Source organism: Antedon bifida, chromosome 11 (assembly GCF_963402885.1).
Source record: "Antedon bifida chromosome 11, ecAntBifi1.1, whole genome shotgun sequence".
NCBI classification, from domain to species: domain Eukaryota; kingdom Metazoa; phylum Echinodermata; class Crinoidea; order Comatulida; family Antedonidae; genus Antedon; species Antedon bifida.
Genome location: NC_136236.1, coordinates 3,986,421 through 4,008,409, shown reverse-complemented (window position 1 = coordinate 4,008,409; position 21,989 = coordinate 3,986,421). Strand labels below are relative to the sequence as shown.

At 32.5% G+C, this 21,989-nt stretch overlaps 1 protein-coding gene across 4 annotated transcripts in view; it reads left to right on the top strand.

Moving 5' to 3' along the window:
• The window catches only part of LOC144855805 (SRSF protein kinase 3-like), a 37,521-nt gene extending 15,674 nt beyond the window's left edge, over nt 1-21,847 (top strand). For 2 of the 4 annotated variants that reach the window (XM_078713744.1, XM_078713746.1), the window contains 15 exons: nt 2,515-2,648; nt 5,254-5,362; nt 6,416-6,503; nt 9,427-9,514; nt 12,089-12,195; nt 12,620-12,782; nt 13,261-13,407; nt 13,989-14,330; nt 14,823-14,987; nt 15,584-15,877; nt 17,191-17,264; nt 17,654-17,761; nt 17,871-17,940; nt 18,397-18,489; nt 18,687-21,847. In XM_078713744.1, coding sequence (XP_078569870.1) covers nt 2,515-2,648; nt 5,254-5,362; nt 6,416-6,503; nt 9,427-9,514; nt 12,089-12,195; nt 12,620-12,782; nt 13,261-13,407; nt 13,989-14,330; nt 14,823-14,987; nt 15,584-15,877; nt 17,191-17,264; nt 17,654-17,761; nt 17,871-17,940; nt 18,397-18,489; nt 18,687-18,871 — 2,167 coding nt within the window. In that variant the 3' untranslated portion in view covers nt 18,872-21,847. The remainder of the gene's footprint in view (nt 1-2,514; nt 2,649-5,253; nt 5,363-6,415; nt 6,504-9,426; nt 9,515-12,088; nt 12,196-12,619; nt 12,783-13,260; nt 13,408-13,988; nt 14,331-14,822; nt 14,988-15,583; nt 15,878-17,190; nt 17,265-17,653; nt 17,762-17,870; nt 17,941-18,396; nt 18,490-18,686) is intronic. The other 2 variants (XM_078713745.1, XM_078713747.1) reach the window with 2 other exon arrangements.
• Nucleotides 21,848-21,989: the final 142 nt, after the last annotated feature.

Sequence of the window (21,989 nt, the reverse complement as noted above, 5' to 3'; positions counted from 1 at the left end):
TGTTTATGTTATTTATCATTGTTTATTACATTACATAGGTTTGTGATGTAAAAGAGACAGGAAAAATATTGTAACCTTGAGTGAAATGTGCAGATATTTCAAAAGATAATCTCACATTAAATATTACATTCGTTCTGCTTACAAATGCATTAAAAGGATAATTTTTATAACACAAATTTTGAGATTTTGTAGTTTGTATGCAGATGAGCCATATTTGACCTTTTGAACTTGTAAATTAATTGCCTGTCTGCCAAAATAATGTGTTTCATCAGCGAGGAGGATTAACATGTTGTTTTGCAGTACACAGGTTTCTCCGAATCGTGTATGCTAACAAGTTGCTTGTGTCATCGTATCTCATTAAGCTAAAGGTCAAGTATTCTTAGCATATTAGTTGCGGAGTGATATTAATGACATCTTAAAGAGAATTAAGATTGTTTTGAGTTTGTACTCATAACAAAAGGATTTGAGTTGATTTTTAAGTGGAAAGAAATTAATTACTTTTGTCTGTTATTTAACAGTTTTCTCATTAAGATTTTATCAAAAAGAGAATTTGGAATTAATAGTTTTTACCAAACATGTCAATAATGTTTATCACAGATAGCTGATATCGCGAGAAAACGTCATTGCACAATGCATAGTGGAAATGGATTGGGAACAATACAACAATGCCCCCATTTCATTCCCATCTTGCATTGCAAAAACCATTCATCGTTATCCGTGATAAACCTCGTTGATTTATTAAAATAAACTTGACCTTCTAATTCAGAGTTGACCCCAGACAGCAATAGAATGGATTATACATGTATTATATTGATTTTCATTGTAAAATACAAAATCTATTACAAGTGGTATTATCAGCTTATTGCATATAATATAATTAAATTATTCTGGAAAATACTGGTATTTATAATTGAGGTAAAAATAACTTGGTTTTATAGCCATAGTGGATCTATAGCTTAAGTACAGTAGAAGTGTACTTTTGAAATGAGGATTGGATAATACCCAACAAAGAACCGTGTTCCAAAGCTGATTATAAATTATTTGAGATAACGTTTTATGAGCGTTTATTAGTTGACGGTACTACTGTGCGCTGGCAGAAGAGTAGATATGTCGCTGCTTTACCGGGACAGTTTAGACTTCATTACAGAAGTTATCACAACGCTGACTAGTTTGTGAGTATGTGCAGATGTTTGATATTAGTTTGCTCTCAACACAATATGTTTTTTTAGGTCTTTTTTCTGGGCATTTACCTTCATTTCTTCTGTTCTCACGACTTGTATCTTGTTGTATTGTTAACTGATCAGACTAAAAATAAATTTTGATGAGATGACATGCTATAATACATGGTCAAGTCGAGTGGCTGAGCGCTTAGTTGAGACAGGAGAGGCATAGAGTAGTTCTGGTGGTAGAACAAGTCTTTTGGACTTAAAACGGCAGGTCCAGTGCACAAATCTGACTCGTGCATCATGGGGAAGAGCGGGGTGGGGCACAGGGTTACCCTAGTGTACTTACTGGGGCACAGCCTCTGCCGTTATGAGTTCTATTTGATGGAACCTACACAAAGGGATCCTTCATTTGTAATACTGTATTTGACATACAGAATTAATAGTTCACTGCACAAAAAATCTATTGTGAGGCGGTTTGATCAGCTTGGAATAGCGCTATATAACAGTTTATTATAATAGCGATAATTATATTCTAGAAGCAGAATTGTTTATTGAATGTCACATTATCATACACAGTGCACTAATAATCACAGTGTTCTATGCATGGGGAATATGGCAGTATTTATGTCAGTCAATATTGTTGATTAAGGAATACAGTATGTAGGTCATCATAGTGTACTTAATCAGTGGTTCAATGTATTCTGGTAAAAATCGCCTAGTTTATTACGTGCCTAGCTTACCTGGATAAACCAACAATAGCCTATCTCTCCGAAGAGAGGAATAACATTGGGAAAAAAAAATGTTAAATGATACCCCACGAGATAATGAACTAGTCTGTCAAATAGCATCTCCAAGTGAGCCATACCCACCTAGCATCATCATCATTTATTAACATCATTGTGTGTGTACTACTGTACGTCTATAATTCAAAGAAAAGATTGGAAGTGTCACTCAGAGACTATTTTCTGTTGTAAAACATGCATATTACAGTACATTGGTGGTACAGTACTTTCATAGTATGTTGTCTATAAAGACGTATTGTACAGCACATGCATACAATACAGTGTGTATAATACTGACAGTGAGATTGCAACAGATGTTGTTGTTGACAGTTTTGACACATTTCTGTCACTTCAGACTTTCATGATTGATAGATAATTGTTGATTTGTTTATTGTCATTTTTTTCCCATGTAGAAAATAGTTCATATATATTTAGATTTAAAAAGAAGTGCAAGGATACCAACAGTAAGTTAATTACAAGTCATAAGCCCAACTCTTACAACGATGAACAAAAAATAAAAATTCTCATATGTGCACTGTATTGAAACAATTGTTTTTGTTTTTCAGCTCTCGTAAGACCAACTCGGCCGAGGATTATAAAAACAAATATTGCGATGATCAGTTCTCGGAGGAAGATGAGCCAGAAGAATTACTCGGTTCCGACGATGATGAGCAAGAAGATCCTAAAGACTATTGTAAAGGTAAGATGGAAGCTAAAGCTCTGTCTAAACTATCAAGCTTTATATGACAAAATGTGATGTGCCTATATATGGACATGATGATGTCATTTCACTACCATGTCTATTTCGTGCCTAGCTTACCTGGATAAACCAACAATAGCCTGTGCCCTCCAGAGGGAGGGGCTTAGATACAAAAAAATATATGATGATGTTGAAACAGTCTCACATGAGGGCGTGGTTACGGACTAGTCCATTATGGTCCAGGAGTATCCTAGAAACTTTAACTTTTCGTATCTAAGCCCTCCCTCTGGAGAGCATGGACTATTGTCGGTTTATCCAGGTAAGCGGCACTCATAGACTACTAGCCCCACTATTGTTTTGTGTAATTTGGGCACATCACACTTTTTTTGTCAAACTAATTTGATTTAGGATCATGTCAAAATGATTCTACTGCAGTTACTGCAGTAATTACATTTTGTTGCTACAGTTGGTTAGCAAGCTTTTCTTGTGCAATCATGCACATTGTTTATTGCACTGACTGCTCTATAAACTCCTACATTGAAAAACACAATACAAATCATACATGTACAGTTATATTGTTGTAATTGTATAACTTACTAAAAAGTCGTATTGTATAACAACAAAGTACACCATGTTCCTATTGTTTATTTACATTACTTGTTGCTATGGAAACAACTTGCTTTATCTATTGGCATTGAGAAGAATCAATATTGTTGCTTGGATAAATATTGAAAAGTATTTGATTAATCAGTTTGCTTGTTAATTGAAACCTCTTTAGTTTTGTTTGTTTAATTTTTTTTTTATAAAGTATTATTATTGTGTAAATAATACACATATTTAACAACACGTCTAAAGGGCCTGATTGTGGTGAGAAAAAGTGCATTACATAGTAACATAGGCAAAATAACTGGTTAAACTTTTTGTTCTTATGTATTTAAGTTAAAATTCTGATACAATGATACAAAAAAAAGCAAACTCCGAAAAAAGTGAGGCAACCATTATGATTCTATATTTCAAACTTTATTTGTTCATCTTCAGGTAGAATTACAGTGTGATAACCTATCAATCGTGGGCATTTCCCGATATACTATACTACATTGTGTAATTTCTCCCAATTGCTAATATAATAAAAAACATCTTGATAATGAATACTGTACATTTATAATTTATATACTAATCTAAACCTACTGTAGATATTTCATTTTTCAAGTTAGAAGCTCTGAATTTATCAACATCTTAGCTACTACAATGGTAGTTAATGTATATTAACTATTTGAAGGATTTTAAATGAATTTTACAAACAACAAAATTGCTGACTGAAACAACAATAACATTTCTCTTAAAACTCTTACCTAGACCGCAGTTTGAATACCAAAATAAATTTATACTCAACAGCAGACGTCGATGTGATAACAAAATAGTATTTTTTTGGTATTTTAATTTAAACAGGATTTAGCTAACATTAGCAAGTAAATCTGCTATTGCGGTAGTAGCTACTGTACATAAACAACTTGTATCCGTTTGTTCACTTTTCCTAGAAATTCTATTCTCTGACCTTCATGTGGAAGTCGTGTATTCTCGCTTGACATATAACTTGGATTAAAATAAATAATTTTGTTTAGTCATACTTTTAGGATTATTAATTATTAAATTTCTTTTTCAAATACATCTGTACTTGGTTTATAGTCCACCCCAAATTTCGGTATAGACAACCTCAAATATCTGTATTGACCACCCCAAATTTGTGTATTGACCTTCCCAAACTTAGGTATATAGTCCACCCCAAATTTTGGTATAGGCCACCCAAACGTGTTTATAGGCCACGCAAAATTATGCATCCAAGTAAATCCACAACTACCTGTAAGTTCGCACTAAATTTTGGTACTGCACTATACATTATTTGTATAGGCAGCCTCATGGATGGTTAGCGAATCTTTTCATGGTAGGCACTCGTTGCATTGTAACCCCTGTGGGTCCACAGATTACCTAATTCAAATTTCCAACTAAACTGACCATTTTCTACAGTACAGTTAAACATGTTCATGAAGTTTCTATTCTTAAATTATTGCTGTAATATATCAATACCTTTAATTGTATCCATGTATTCTATGTTTGTAACGTGTTATGTTACTGATGGTTATCTAGAATCTAGACACCGCGGTAACTTAGTAAAGCAATTAAAGGTCAAATGAAAATGATTCAAGGTCAACATAAGATCTTTGAAAATAAATGCGATATCTTTTTTTTTTCATTTCACAATTTATAGGATGTTAAATCATTCACAACATAACATACAACATTGATACATTACCGTGTCAAAATTATTCTACTAGATGGTAACTACATTTATCGGAAATGCAATTATTAAGCAAGCTTTTTTGGGTAAAAGTAATACAGATTGTATGTAGTGGCTTGAACTATATTGAAACTAAAATCATATGTTATTGCAATAGAAATATGTAGTTACTGCAGTAACTGCAGTAGGATTGTTATGATATGATCCCTAACTGTAAACATTTATTTATGTGTTTGTTTTCAGTTCTGAATGGTGTAAACAAAATTTTAAAATATTTTCTTACATTCAACATTAATTTTTTTTTACCAGGAGGATATCATCTAGTGAAGATAGGGGATTTATTTAACGGAAAGTACCATGTAGTGCGTAAATTAGGCTGGGGACATTTCTCTACAGTATGGCTGGCATGGGATCTGAAGTAAGTAAAGATCATCTGTCTACACTATCAAACTAGTTTTATGCCCAAATATGGTACTGATATGACATCATCATGTCCATGTATGGGCACATCACATTGTTTTGTTACATAAAGTTTGATAGTGTAGACTGTAGAAGATTTCTATGCCTCGAATTAGTAGAAGATTTCTATGCATCAAATTTCCAATTCATACTGTTATTATTACACAGTACAACAATATTTAAAAAAAAAACAATCTTAAGTAAATGATAATAAATGGATTGCTATGCTTTAACATTTGTATCATAATGTATCGGTATTCAATGACGCAAATGAGAATAGCCTTGACAATTCTGAACATGTGAGCGGTTTTTTACGCATCTTAAATTATCTTGTAAATTATATAACGTTATTAATACGTTTTTGTGTATTCCAAGACGGATTATCAATTGCACCGCTTTACAATAAATATTTGAATATTGTCAAATGAATTATGTTTTCTGTTTGACAATGTATTATGTTTTGTGTTTGACAAGTGTAAGATATTTAACTGCATAAAGCTCTGTCTAAACTATCAAACTAGTTTGACAACAAATATATGATGTGCACAAATATGGTAGTGATTATATGACATCATCATGTCTACAGTATATACGAGCACATCACATTTTGTTGTCACATAAAGTTTGATAGTGTAGACAGAGCTTAAGGCATAGGTTATAGGCATATATGTTCAACAATGTTAGGATGTGATATTAAGGTGTAATTTGTCGTGTTTGATATCGATAAATTAAAGTTTATCGTGTCAAGGCTAAATTGAAATGTATGCGAATGATTAAACATGACATGTTTCTTTCGGAACAACATTTATAACATTTATAAAACACTTATTTGTTAAAATATAATTGGCTAATGAAACTTACCAAATATTAGCAATAGACTCACTGCATTATGTCTGAAGCAGAAACATGACCTATACGTAAAGTGTCATTTTATTCTATTCGTTTAAAGCATTACTTCACTATTTTTGTTTACCGTACCTGCTGAACTTTGATCATTTTTTTTTCAATCTAGGGACCGCAGATACGTAGCACTAAAGGTTGTCAAGAGCGCTGCTCACTACACAGAGACGGCCATTGATGAAATCAAATTGCTCAAATGCGTAAGTATTTTTCACATACTTAAAATAACTGATCTGTCGCTAAATCACCATCAATTTATTGATTGAAATATCAATGCTGTCACATTTTGTCTGATAGTTGATGTTGACAGAAATTGCACATTTTTCAGTATGTATCCATATAGTTAAGTGATGTAATGTCATTCAAAAATACATATAAAAAATACATATAAAAAATACATACAAAAAATATACATTAAAATGTTTTTATTTCCATTGCATTGCACCGAGCACTTTTGCCTACATGACCTGGTTATAGCTTACAACCTACTGTACTAAAAATATGTAAAAACTTGTAATTATAACACTGCATTATGTATATATCGTTTATGAAAATACATTACCGATTATGTTTGGAAAATGATGGTTTATTAAATAAATGATTGTTTAGTAGGTTGTTACAGTTGTTTGATAACGTTCAGATGCATACATCATTTGTGAATTATTTTTTATATCTTTGTTAATTTTGTGTTTTTATAGTTTATTTTGTATTTACTGTTTGTATTGTTTGAGGGTCCCTAATGATCAGCTGATGCTGGATGGACCACCCTCATAAAATATTGTTGAAATAAAAATAAAAAATAAAATTGATTCACATTAAGAAATCTATATAAATATAAAAAACTTTTACTAAATGATGAAAAATATATTGTTGAGTAATGAAATAATATTAATAATAATTATCCATGGTTGAAGGAACAAATACAGTTTATTATTATTAAAATACATTTGACACAAGTTTATTTTTTTGAAAAATAATAATAAAATTCAGACTTATAATTGATACAATGACAAATAAATTATGTTCCCTTATTAGAGGTTTTTTAATAAAACTGTTATCATTCATAGTAAGAAATATTCTGTAAAGAACTTTTACTAAATGATAAAAATATATTGATGAATCATGAAGTAATAATAATTATTCTCCATGGTTGAATGAATAACTAAAGTTTATTATTATTTAAATTAATTTTACACAAGTTTATTTATTTGAAAACTGATAATAATAAAATACAGACTTATTAAATACAATAACAAATAAATGATGGTCCCTTATTAGAGGTTATTTTAATCAAATTGTCCCTTGAAAAAGGTGTACAGTATTATCTTGAAGATATACTTTCTTCTTTACTTAAATTACAAGTATTTTCCATAAGCCTACATTTGCGTCATTTGATTTCGTCAGATGAGAAAAAAAATTTAACATGTTTGTCTAACCAACCAGCATGTTTGTAAGTCAAGTGTGACATTGATAACGGATAAAGATGGCGTATTATTACACCTTAATGTCAGTGGTTAGCAACCCAATACGAACACTGGCGATACATAAAATCCACAAATAGCAGTATTAAAAAACTCTGTGGCCCTAGGCCTAGCCTGCAGAACTAATATGAGATGTTTAAATTAGTAATGTAAATATACATTATATAATTATTATGAGGTTATGTGTACTACCGTTGTTTCTTATCCTGTCTGTCAAATTGAAATACAGTATTATATTGTTATAATTCTGGCATAATTTGACTTCGTAAAGAGTAGTTGTATTTGATTTGTTTCCATATAATTTAATAGTTTTATATAAAATTTAAAATATAGTATTTACAGTCAACCCCTATTATGGATATGTACACGCCTAAATTAAAGGGACACTGTTTTTTTTCCTGACGTTGTTGCCTTTAATAGAGGTCCTACTGTATTTTAATTTGATTAAAAAAAATAAAATAAGATGAGATTGACTGATTTTTACACAAAGAATATGCATCTAGGTCCTTCCCTGAAATAGTTGGATGGCTTACCAAGCGTAAAATTACTTTGGCATTTGTTTTAAAATTAAAATGTCGGCTTTATTCCTTATACAGTATTCATTATGTTTGTCTCATAATTAGTAGACATTGGAACATTGTTTGATTTATTATGTAAATTTATTTTGATAATAATTTTCACTGTTGTTAACATTGCCATTATGGCATTAGTCTTAAAATTAAAATGTCGGCTTTATTCTTTCTATAGTATAACTCATAATTAGTAGACATTGGAAAATTGTTTGATTCATTTATGTAAATTTATTAACTTTTACTGTCTAACATTGTCATTAACTAGGATGTCCTATTATTACTCCAAAGCTTGAAACCATGTAGGCCTAGTTTAGCCATCATAACAACCTCTTCCCCAGTGTCCATTAAATGGTACCGTTTCGAACCACTAATGAGAAGCCTGGCTAGACAGAATACAAGATTGTTATGCTTAGCAGTTTATATAAAATGTGTTTTCATTCTTTGCCTGTGTGAACAGGCTTTGGATGTTTTCTTCACCTGGCACCCTTAACCCTGAAGTATTAACAGGTGTCTATCTACCAAAACATGGTTTAGTTTTCTTGTAGACTTTAATATCCCTTTTATTAGTCTTCTACACATGAAGAGAGAAGATGGTTTATTTTTATTAATCTAGAAATATTTGCAAAATATTTTTACTTGGCAAAATTCTAATTTTGCCAAGTATAGTACTTGTTTTGTTTGTTAGCACGATAGCGCCTACAATTTTCAAGTTATCATTCTGAATTTTTCGCTGTAAATAGGCATATACTTACAGAACTCGCCTGTTAAAATTCAAGAAAATCGGTTCATTAATAAAACTTCACAAATAATAAATAGACAAATTTGTATTCTTTTAACATGGGCTGAAATATCAACGTGTGCCCTCTGTTGCAATATTTTGCCAAGTACTTCACTCAGTTTCTGAGTGCTTTCATTTCTCTGTTCGTTCTATGTGAGTAATTTCTTTCTCTCCCTCCCAGTTCTACCTGTCAGTTTTCTGTATAGAGGTGTTGTATGATTACATTAGAGGCCCATCTTTAGTGACTTGCTAAATATTTCTTTTCATTCTATTTATTTATTTTTTCTTTCAGGTGCGGGAATCTGATGAAAATGACGAGAATCGTTTAAAAGTAGTTCAATTGCTCGATGATTTCAAAGTTTCCGGTGTCAACGGAACACGTATCCTTTAGTATTCGGTAACAGTTTCAATGACATACAAGACCATATGCAAAGTGTTTTATGTTTGTTCAGACTATTCTGATGTAGTAACTACAATAAAATATTGCCATAATCGAAATAAAAATGTAATTATTTGAATAATGATAAATGATTCTAATAGGGAACCAATATTTAGTCATGGTCTTTGTCATTATTTCATCATTTTTCATTAACAATACTCCAAATTTGTGCATTGGCTACACCACATGTTGTGTTTAAATCTTGATGGTAATTACATTGCAATACAAACTTTTGAGATGATCCCCAAACTTAATATTGATATTCTTATGTATTAATACTTATGTTTAGTCTCGATTCTGCTGCTATTACTGTATTGGAAATTTGTATATGTTTCGAGATTCTACTATATACACTATCTATTCATATGTCACTGCTTGATCTAAACTGTTCAAATATGAGATTAAAGAAGTTTAATCCTTTTAATTCATATTTAATCTTTAAGGATTATTGCCCTGGTTGGTTTTAATACTATTAATGGTGTTTAACTGTTTGCTGAATTAAATTGCTCTACATAAAGCATTCATGTCCATTAATCCTTTTATCCTGGCTATTTAAACCTGTAGAAGTATTCAAGCTCTGTCTACACTATCAAACTTTATGTGAACAAAAAATGTGATGTGCCCATACATGGACATGATGATGTCATACCACAACCGTATTTGGGCATATCATTACCATATTTGTTTGCTAAATTAAATTGCTCTACATAAAGCATTCATGTCCATTAATCCTTTTATCCTGGCTATTTAAACCTGTACAAGCATTCAAGCTCTGTCTACACTATCAAACTTATGTTACAAAAAATATGATGTACTTATATATGGACATGATGATGTCATATCACAACCGTATTTGGGCATATCACTACCATATTTGTTTGTTAAATTAAATTGCTCTACATAAAGCATTCATGTCCATTAATCCTTTTATCCTAGCTATTTAAACCTGTAGAAGTATTCAAGCTCTGTCTACACTATCAAACTTTATGTGAACAAAAAATGTGATGTGCCCATACATGGACATGATGATGTCATACCACAACCGTATTTGGGCATATCAGGGCATATCACTACCATATTTGTTTGCTAAATTAAATTGCTCTACATAAAGTATTCATGTCCATTAATCCTTTTATCCTGGCTATTTAAACCTGTAGAAGTATTCAAGCTCTGTCTACACTATCAAACTTATGTTACAAACAAATATGATGTGCTTATATATGGACATGATGATGTCATATCACAACCGTATGTGGGCATATCACTACCATATTTGGGCACATCACATTTTTTGTCAAACTAGTTTGATAGTGTAGACAGAGCTTGAATACTGTGTTTATCCTATAGGATTAAGTAAAACACCAAATTTGCCTAGTAGTAGTAGTCCTGAAAAGGCAGATCTAGGATAGGCAGTGCACTATTTTAAAGGACCTCTATTAGGGGACACTTTCAGGACCCAACAGTTTGTCCCCATGGTTCTACTGTAATGGTCTTTGGAGGGGCGTGTGAACACTGCATTTGAGTAGTTGATTGTGGATCATGGGTGTGTTTATATTCTTACCTTGTTTCAAATATAGTGATATAAAATAGGCAAAAGTTCATAAATAAATTTTGGCTGTCAATGGGGGATGGATCTGTCCAGATCTTCCCCTAATACTGCACACTTACACTCTAACAAAAACGGTTTATTATGAGCCTACTAAAATATGTTTGCTGAAGAAATATTATGTAGACATCTTTGCTTATTCAGTTGCCTGGCACTCAAATGTTTGTATTAACCAATCAAGCTTACTTTAGAATTGCCAAGGCTTCCTGCAATTAGCATATTTCAAATTGGCCGTTTGTTCCAACTGACAGTTATCAAAAGACAAATCATAATTCCTTCTTTGCATGATTTATACTTCTTGTTATCTATTCTTAGCGTACTGTTTTTACTACCTTAAGTACTCATAAGAAGAATTGATCTTTTATTTTTCCACCAGGACCACCTTAGAACTCTAGGATTAGAAATAAAAGGATTACATGTATTTTTTTTTGACATTTTATTATTAAAGGCCAATTTACACCTGACAAGTAGTAACGGTAAAGTGTGTAGCTTGTCCCATGTCAAATCTGTATCTATCCAAAGAAGGCTTCCACTCAACCACCCACTCGCCGTTTTTTGGAAATGTTCATAAGAAATAATATAAATTTAATATTTTTGTTTATGCCTTTCAACATTTCCTGCACATACAATGTGTTACGCATCATATGTCGGTCTACAGGCCAATTTACACAAATGAGCGGTAACGTGTGGTGGTAAGAGGTAAGCAGAAAACAAAAATATTGAATTTTTTTTTCTTATGACCATTTACACAAAACACTGAACGTATAGGTGGTTGAGCGGAAAAAACTGATCACACATACACAATTTACACAATTACACACACATACACAATTAAAATATAAATCTTCCATTTCCCCTAGATATTTTATATAAATATTAAAAATATAATACTTAACACAAATTTCTCAGATGTATGTATGGTGTTTGAAGTGCTTGGTAATAATCTGCTGAAACCCATCATACAATCTAAGTACATGGGCATGTCATTACACATTGTTAAGAGTATAATACGACAGGTAAGATTCTTAATACACATAACTTATACAATTTAATCACATTTTATGGAACGCCAAATGGGCAAACTTGAGTTGTTCTTGTTTAACCGTATTTAAACATTTGGCCTATACAGTTTTTGCAATTTGATGTAAAGTATATTAATTGAAACTTTGAGAAACTATATATATGTGGTGTACCGCAAACTTTATATATTTTTATTGTCCAGCAAAAATAGCAAAATGAATTTCCATTTTAAGTGGACCGATAAAATGTCTTGAATCTTGTTTTGTTGTTGAGATATTGACCTTACGTTTGTGTAGTTGGTGTTGTGCTGTACTGTACTTCAAGGCCCTGTAAATGTGTTTTTAATCTTTTTATGTTTCTAGCCTTTTGCCCGTACCCCTCTGTGTATTATAATAGTTATTTGATTTTTATCAATAATAGGTTTTAGAAGGTCTAGATTATTTACACACGAAATGTAAAATAATACATACGGACATTAAACCAGAGAATATTCTAGTTTGTGTGGATGAACCATACATAAGGAATTTAGCACAGGAGGCAAAAGAATGGATGCAGGGGGCTACAAAACCTCCCATCTCTTCAGGTGAGTTCTTTTATTATTTTTCTATTTATTTTAATTTCATTTCAATTAAAGGAGGTGTATCACGCTTATGAACTAAGTGTCATTTGAGACTCAGAGAGTAGTTTTACAGTCGTGGGTTGTAATCCTGGCACTTGGTCAGGATTGAACCCTGAGCCTTGGGAACCACTAACCAAACGCTCTACTACAACTTTACTAATATGCTGTGAAAGCTACAATAGAAGCTCTCCAAACTAGACTAGTCTGTTCACTATTGTGTTATCTATATCACTATCAAAAGCTCTGTGTACACTATCAAACTTTATGCGCCAAACAAATGGGATGTGCCCATATATGGACATGATGATGTTATATCACCACCATATTTGGACACATCACACTTTTTTGTCAAACTAGTTTGATAGTGTAGACAGAGCTTTATATTGATGCTTAAATTCTTGTCACTTAAAATTTGCAATTATTGATATTGTTTTTATTTCAGTGAGTACTGCTCCAGTTGAAAAGAAACCAAGTGAAAAAATGTCAAAAAATAAAAAGAAGAAACTGAAAAAGAAACAAAAACGACAACTAGAACTTCTACAACAACAAGAAAAACAACTGCAAGCGTTAGACGTAGAAAAGAAAAGAGGTAATTTTAACTGTATTTATACTAATGCTCAATACACAAATAATTAATGGTTATGAGTTGAATGGGAAGACTATTTTCATGAGATGGAAGATCAGCTTTTCTAGACTGTTATATTTAACATAACCATAGCATCTTCCATAAAAACAACCTCAAATATCAATTTGCACCAACGCTGATGCAGGTTAGATTGTGGAAGTACGTTAACTATGGTTTTAATTAGACTATTACAACTGTCATGAATTCTTAAAACTATGAATGGGGTTCCTCCTATATTCATAAAATGAGGGAACTTTATTCGTTACAAACATCATGCTTGCGCTATTATAACTAGGTAACTTCAGTAACTTACGTAACCTGTTATTAAAGCAAACTCTAAATGAGTACCTTCACTGAATTTACTCCATATAGACTTGCACAGTATACATTAATGCAATACGTTTTAAATAACTGACATTTCACATTTCATTTGGAGAATGTCCTACATAATGTATTAGCTTTGATACACAGAGCTTAATATCATTATCATCATTCAGAGAGTTACAAATCACATGATCTAAGTATGTTATTTATCCTTTTTTCAGCAGATAGTTTGAGCCTTCATGAAAGTATATCAGTCAGTTCGTTGGTGTTTTCGGAAAGCGCCTCCATAGATCAAGACAGTATATCACAAGGACCGTCGTCGTACAGTTTATCCAGTTTGTCGCTTGAGCCAGGCAATATTCAAATATCAAAAAGTGTTTCGCAGGAGCTAGTCAGCGTTCCGGAAAATAGCGTACAGGAGAAAAACGAGGCTGAGAAGATGTCCGACTCACGGCTGAATGAGGAAGCGGAAGAAACGAAGGTGGATGGAAACGAAAAAGAAATTAATAAAGAAAATGAGTCAAATAAACCAAAACAAAATGCTGATCAATTAATTACCATTGGTAAGAGGATCAATAGGGTCTATAGTCCATAGGATAGTTAATAGGATACATAGGCAATAATGATCTATGGTCAATAGGAACGAAAGTCAATATGATCAGATCTATGGTCAATAGGGTCAGTAAGATCTATAGTCAATAGGATCAATATGATCTATAGTCAATATGATCAAGGGTCAATATGATCATCTATAGTCAATAGTCAATAGGATATATAGTCAGTCAATAAGATCTATAGTCAATTTTGCTAAAGGCAAATTGATTTTATTTAGATACACACAGTAGAAGCCCTTCTTTGGGAAACCACTATTGATGGATACTTTTCTGTAAAACAAACAATGTTTTAATACTATTGCCAACCCCTGTTCAGGGTAAACTTCTATTAAAGGGACCCATTGTTAACAGGGTTCTACTGTGTTTCCAATTTTTTACAATGACAAACATATTAAACAGTTTTTTTACAAATATTATTTTATGCATTTTCTTCTTTCCCAGATGATGAAAACAATCCAACTTTGAATAAAAAGAATCTGAATGAGACATCCATGAATAAACCAACAACGAATGGCAGTGAGACAATAACTCCTTTATGTAATGGGTATACAAACGCAGAAGAAAATACACCACGAACCAATGGCATTGACGGCCACGTCATCCAAGGTAAAAACATCGGAAGGAGTTTTCGGTTTGTGGCATAGGACATATGCATTGATGTTTTTTTCAGTTTTAAGCTCTGTCTACACTATTAAAATGTTATGTATATAACACGATGGACATGATGATCACTTCCATATTTTTTTTTTGTTTCAAACTAGTTTTGATAGTGTAAACAGAGCTTAAAACTTGTTTATTTGATACATCTCATTCTGCTGTCTCTATGCGCTCAGAATCTCTCCCATATTCTCTATCTTCCCACAATTTTTCTAGGGTTGAGCCTAGCCTGATCTAGTTAGGGCTACAACAGATATGCATATGGCTTTCCCTACCTTTCTTTATTAAAGACTGTGTCACATGGCACGAAAGCTTTCCGCCCACTGTTATATATAATGCTATTATGTTACATTAACTTATTGATTGAATGTTTAAAAATGAGAAGGGATCTTCTCCTCATATTCTTACTAAGATACGTATGAAGACATTGTGGAGAAGGTGTTGTCAAATGTTTGTAGGCATTCCCTAACATGTGTCCATATTAATACATAATTTATATTTACACTAAACAATATTATAATTTGCATTTACTGGTTTTTGTCTAGAAACAGAAAAATGGGTTGAGCAAACTGTAGAGCATATAGAAGAACAGAAGAAAGGCGGAGGGAATATAAAAATAGACATTGACAATACTGTAATAAATAATAAGGACGACACGCCCGATTCCAATCAGGTCGCATCTCCGAAAGACGTCACAATGGTTAACACGGAAACGGTCGAAGGTAATGCCGAAATTACTTCTAGAGACCTAGGGGAAATTATCCAAGAAGAAGCAGATACGAGATTAGCGGATGTCGTGCAAATTGACTATAGGGCGCAAGATTATGACCCAAATCGAGGTTAGAGTTCATGTGACGCACAACAGCGCAGAAAAAATAATCTTTTGCCATCTTTTTGCACTTTCCGTTTTGCTATGGCTTTATGTGGATTCTACTAACACTTCCTCCTTTCGGCAATATCTGGTGCTTTTGGATGTACTTGTCTAACCATATAACTTTTGTTGATGTGTATATAGGATTTATTTTGATGTCGCAATAGGCTAGTTAGATGTAGATTTTACTAGTCCCATACCATTTTTCTAGCCCCATGTCATTTCCTAGCTACAGATCATTTTCCTAGCGACAGATCATTTTCCTAGCGACAGATCATTATCCTAGCGACAGATCATTATCCTAGCCCCATATCATTTTCCTAGGCACATATCATTTCCTAGTGACAGACAATTTTCCTAGCCCCATGTAATTTTCCTACCCATAGATCATTTTCCAAGCCACAGATCATTTTCTTAGCCAGAGGCCATTATCTTAGTCCCTGCCCATTTCGCTAGCAGGCACCCAGGCCATTTTGCTAGCCAATTATGTCTAGCCCTTACATTAATATTGTTCCTATTTCTATACTACATGAGAGCAAACACAATTACATAGGCCTAATCACACAATTAATGATGTTCTGAATGGATTGAATATTTTAGTTGACATATACAAATGTTTTACCTTGCATTTTTTAGACTAAAAATGTTTGCATGCTAATATATAATTTTTGCTATTGAAGGTTAAGATTCCTGTACATATATCATTAGAAAAAGAACTGTTCTGTGAGAGTGTATACTTTAGTGTTTTTTGGGTTTACTAATAATATTTATTATCATAGTCCATATACAGTAGAACATTTTGAGATATCCTTGTTCCCTTTAAAGGGACACTTTCCTAAAGCTCTATCTACACTATCAAACTTCATGTAATAAAAAATGTGATGTGCCCAAATATGGCAGTGATATGAAATCATGTCCATATATGGGCACATCACATTTTTTTGTCGCATAAAGTTTGATAGTGTAGACAAGCTTAAAAAAAACAAACAATAAGGGCAAATTTATGTTTTAACACTATGGCCTTCAACCACTACTCTGGTGACACTTACTGTATTAAAAGATCTCAAATGTTTCTCCTTAACCGTAGTTCTATTCTACTTCTGTAAATTGTATATGCATAGCAATGCTTACATGATGCATAGAGATATTATAGTGAACCTCTATGAATAATGTGACAAAAAGACTGTGATATCAATAAAAGCATGAAAATACTTTTGGTCTTCTTATCTAGAAAGGGCTGTAGACAATTATCATTAGTATTTCTTGTTACTCTTCTTACAGGTGTAGAAGAAACCAAACCAGTTCAGGATACGCTTAAAGTGAAGATAGCAGATTTAGGAAATGCTTGCTGGACGGTAGGTAGCACATTACATTAGAACCCCTATTAAGGAGATGCCTTTGGAACCCACAGTAAAGCCCTGTCTACACTATCAGACTTTATGTGACAAAAAAATGTGATGTGCCTGGACATGATGATTTCATATCACTACCATATTTGGGCTTTCATACTTTTTTATTTTTTGTCAAACTAGTTTGATAATGTAAACAGAGCTTAAGGTTATTATTCTTTCCACAAATTTAGGGGACCCTCAAGATGTAAATTCCCTTTTGGGGATTTAGAGGGCTATCCCCTGTACCATACAAAATGATTGCGTTTTTGTTTCGTTTTTTATTTGTAATTTGTATGGTTTTGGAATAAATAAAATCTAATTTGAAGCAAAATATTTTTCTTTTATTATTCCAGCATCACCATTTTACGGAGGATATCCAGACGAGGCAATACAGAGCTTTGGAGGTGTTACTTGGGGCTGGCTACGATACTGCTGCTGATATCTGGAGTACAGCCTGTATGGTACGTTAATAAATAAATAAAACTCTTCAAAAACTCTCTCTGAAAGGCTCAAAACTATAAATAAAAACCCAGAAATTTATCATTAACATATTGATTTTATTTTCTTTAGGCGTTTGAATTGGCCACAGGAGACTACCTTTTTGAACCGCATTCCGGAGAGAACTACTCACGAGATGAAGGTAAATTATTAAGTATCACAAAATACTGTCCTTTATAAGACTATGATGATATATTGTTCGAAAATTTGCATGGCGAAATCAAATGTTGATATAAAGTTTGCCGTACACCACATATATTAGTTCTGAAAAGAACTGTTGAATTTTTTGACGTTTCGATCAATATGCTTTGATCGTCCTTAGTCCTGAGTCCTAATATACGTGGTGTACCGCAAACTTTATATCAAGACTATGATGACTATAAATTGTTGTATTCAGTTGGGAATTTTCATAGTCAACATAAAGATTCTTCGTTGAGTACTTTTTGTATTTGAATGGTAAATTGTAAACGGATTTTGCTCAACAGAAAAACATTAGAATAGAAGCTATTGAACAATGCATCCTTTTTGTTGAGAACAACACTCAAAATACCCTGTTGACTACACTCAACGGTTAAACTTTTTTTCTTTTTTTTTCCAGATCACATAGCTCATATATTAGAATTAGTTGGTATTATTCCTAAACACATCGCCTTTAGTGGCAAATATTCAAGGGAATTCTTCAACAAGAAAGGTAAGCCACTTGTATGCAAATTACCAAACCTTTACATGTTTATTATATTGTATGTTTTATGCTTATTAAACCTGTTAGTGGCAATTTTTATTTATTTTTTTTTATTGAGTAAAATATTTTGAGAAATCAAGTTTGAAATTATTCCTTGAATAAATGAAAATAATAATCACTCTTATTAACGCTTTTTTACTCCACAGGTGAATTACGAAACATCAAGAAGTTAAAACCGTGGGACATGTATAGCGTTCTACGAGAGAAGTACGAGTGGGACGAGAAAGAAAGCGAAGATTTTGTTTCGTTTCTGCTACCGATGCTCGAATTTGATCCAACTAAACGAGCAACGGCTGCCGAGTGTCTGCAACAGAAGTGGCTGTTCTCATGATGTTGTCCACCCCCCTGTACATAACCTGCTGTATAAAGTCCTTATGTAATTTAATAGATACAAAGTGTCTCAAGTACTCAAATCCTATTGGTGTAGATCGTTTAGTGTAGGCCCCCTCTCAATATAGACCAACAGGTTTTTAAATTGCGTGATGTGGCTACGAAGATTAGGAAACAATCATATGTACGTGCTTAAAACAATATGATAACTAACTACTAATACTTCAGATGATAATCCCAAATTGTATGTAGTCTGGGAAGGTAAAAACACAGATCAACACTGGGGTTGTGGATACACCCTATTTATTTGAATAAACGCTCCGCTTTGAATAAACACCCCATAGAACACCATTTGGAATAAACTTCTACAATTTACCAAGCATTTTGATAATTTTTTGCTCGATTTTATCACCACTTAATATTAATTGTGTTGTATTTTTTCATATCTATTGGGGTATTTATTTGATTATACATGTTACACCTCCCCCGAATAAACGTGTGCATCCCCCAACCCCTTCCCTTAAAAATCCTGAACTATAAACCGGTGCGTTTACTTTAATAAATATGGTACATGCACTACCTATCACAGTACGTGTTCAGATGATCGTTACGCCTCATTGCTTCTTCATGTATTTAAAAAGTTCAACATTTTGTTGTTCAAGACTTTTTAGAATAATTGGTCTTCAGGTAGAATGACAAGGGCTTTAGTTGGTCATTAAATTGGCCTAGCAAGCTGCAGTTAGTAGTAAGCATAGATGTTTATTGAATACATTGTTATAGGTTTCAGATAAATTAATTTACTTTAAATAACAGCCCAGTTGCAGATAATTCACTGCCATCTACATAAACATCCAGTGAGCAAGAAATACATTTCATATTCCTGAGGAACCAATAATGTAGTAACCCATTAACTGTAAGAGCTTATGATTGGTTGAAAATTGACTACTTTGACCAATCATTTTGTAGCAATTTCAAGATAAAAATCAATTAGGTTTGTTGTAATTCAATTAGTAAGTTCATCTTTTAATTATATCTTGTAAATTTCTTCCCGAGTGTCAGATTTTCTACTGTAGGCATGATAGAATAAATTCCATGACAGTTCTAAGTTTAAAAGGACTCGAAAAGACGAAGGATATATGTGTACATTTTTGCATTTAGTTGTATTTACTATTTTTGACCTTTTATGGCAAATATTCTAATTTATGCAAAGTAGTTAAGTCTCAGGTTTGAAATATTCCTTGTCGTGTACCTTTTTAGATGGTAACATATCAATTGTTTTGTCTATTCCTACCTACTGTGTTTGGTAATGATAAAATTAAAACTTATGTAATGTATTATTTTGATTTATGGCTAAAGGCCAACACGAACAGTGTCGTACGACCAGGCCTGACAAAACGCGTTGCTGTCTGAGATGAATCCAGATAAGATGAGTTGTCTTGAGATAGTGGTAGTCATAGATTTGAGGTCGTCGGGAGGACTTTTAAACATGTCTTTGCTGTGCGATGCTGTCTGAGTTGGCCTTAAGAATCTTGTATAACAAGTACTATATATGTATTGTAGAATTTTGTTGAGGTATCATTGAATGTGAAAGAACGTCATACAGTATTTAACTTTGAAAAATAGGAATCTAATTATCTTGATGCATTATTGAATGTTCATCTAACAGTTACTGCAGTAACTATTGAAATAACATAATGATTTTCCAAAAAGAGCTTTGTGACTATGGTAAAAAATTAAACAAAATGTAGGTACTGCAGTAACTGCTGTAGAATATTTTTTTTCAAAGAATTGATTTGAGGTTAATTGTTGTCATCTTCCTTTTGGGTTGTTTGTCTTAAAAGAATGTAGAATAATTTTATATCGGCGCGAATCAACTATTTCAATTAGTTCACTATGACTATTTGTATAGATCATATTTATATATACATATATATATATAGTTGTATACTGTTGATTATGTAACAACACACATCATTCATGGATTTGATTTACTTTACCTCCTCTGTAGTTCCTTCAGTTATGTCATAGGGTAAAGGTCAAATAGAGTTGTGAACTTGTGATGTCACAGTATCTTATAATTAGCAAGTCTTCATTTTGGGACAGTGGATTAAAATACATCATTTGATTTACTTTACAACCCTCTGTATATTCCTTCAGTTGCTATGTCATAGGGTAAAGGTCAAATTGAGTTGTGATGTCACAGTATCTTATAACTAGTAAAGTCTTCATTTTAAGACAGTGGATTAAGGATTATATTGACCAAATACGGTCCCGAAAATGAACAGGACGGTGTATACTGCGCTTATACACAAAATCTATTATAACCACAGCTCAGCGGCGTTGATCGGCGGAAACTCTGCTCACACGGTGATGTAATATGAATTCTGAGAATTTCTGTTATAAGAATATTCGACAACTGCATCTTAATAGTCATTTTCAATAATGTAAGAGATGCGTACGTTTGTATATATGGTAATATAGACTTTGTAGACAATTCGTTACCAAAATCATCGTGGTACAACTTTGTCATTTGTTGACAATGTTCTTTCCCTCGCAATCATGTCAAAAATGGTTTTAAGATGGATTTTTTCGGTGTAAATTTGTGGTATATGATACTTGATTGACGAATTTGCATTTGTTGTGGCGTGGTACGATTTAATTAGCATCTGCAAAAGCAAGATATTTTGCAATTATTACTCTTTTCAATTCAAAGATATACAATATTATTTTGTTTCCTATGATGAATTTGGGTTAAAAGAATACAAATGTAATACTTAACTGAAATATTGGTGAATAATACGATGTATTGTTATTTCTTTCTTCTTAGTGAAATAAATTAAGGTTGTGATTGAAAAGTGAATATAGACCTAACTGAGAACAATTGTTGGTGGTTGACGCTGTGTACCATTACCATAGTTACATCATTTACTCTATTTTAGTTGTCAGAATTAAAAGAGTTTCTTCTGGTAACGTTAAATGATGTTTTTTTTTTTCTGCATTGCGCCTGTTGCAAAACAAGCGTTAATTCAAGAAGTGAGGAACCAGAAATATATGTTTGTGTGACCGGTTAAAATACTGGTAATGTCTTAAAGAACATTACTTCCATATTTAGAATACCA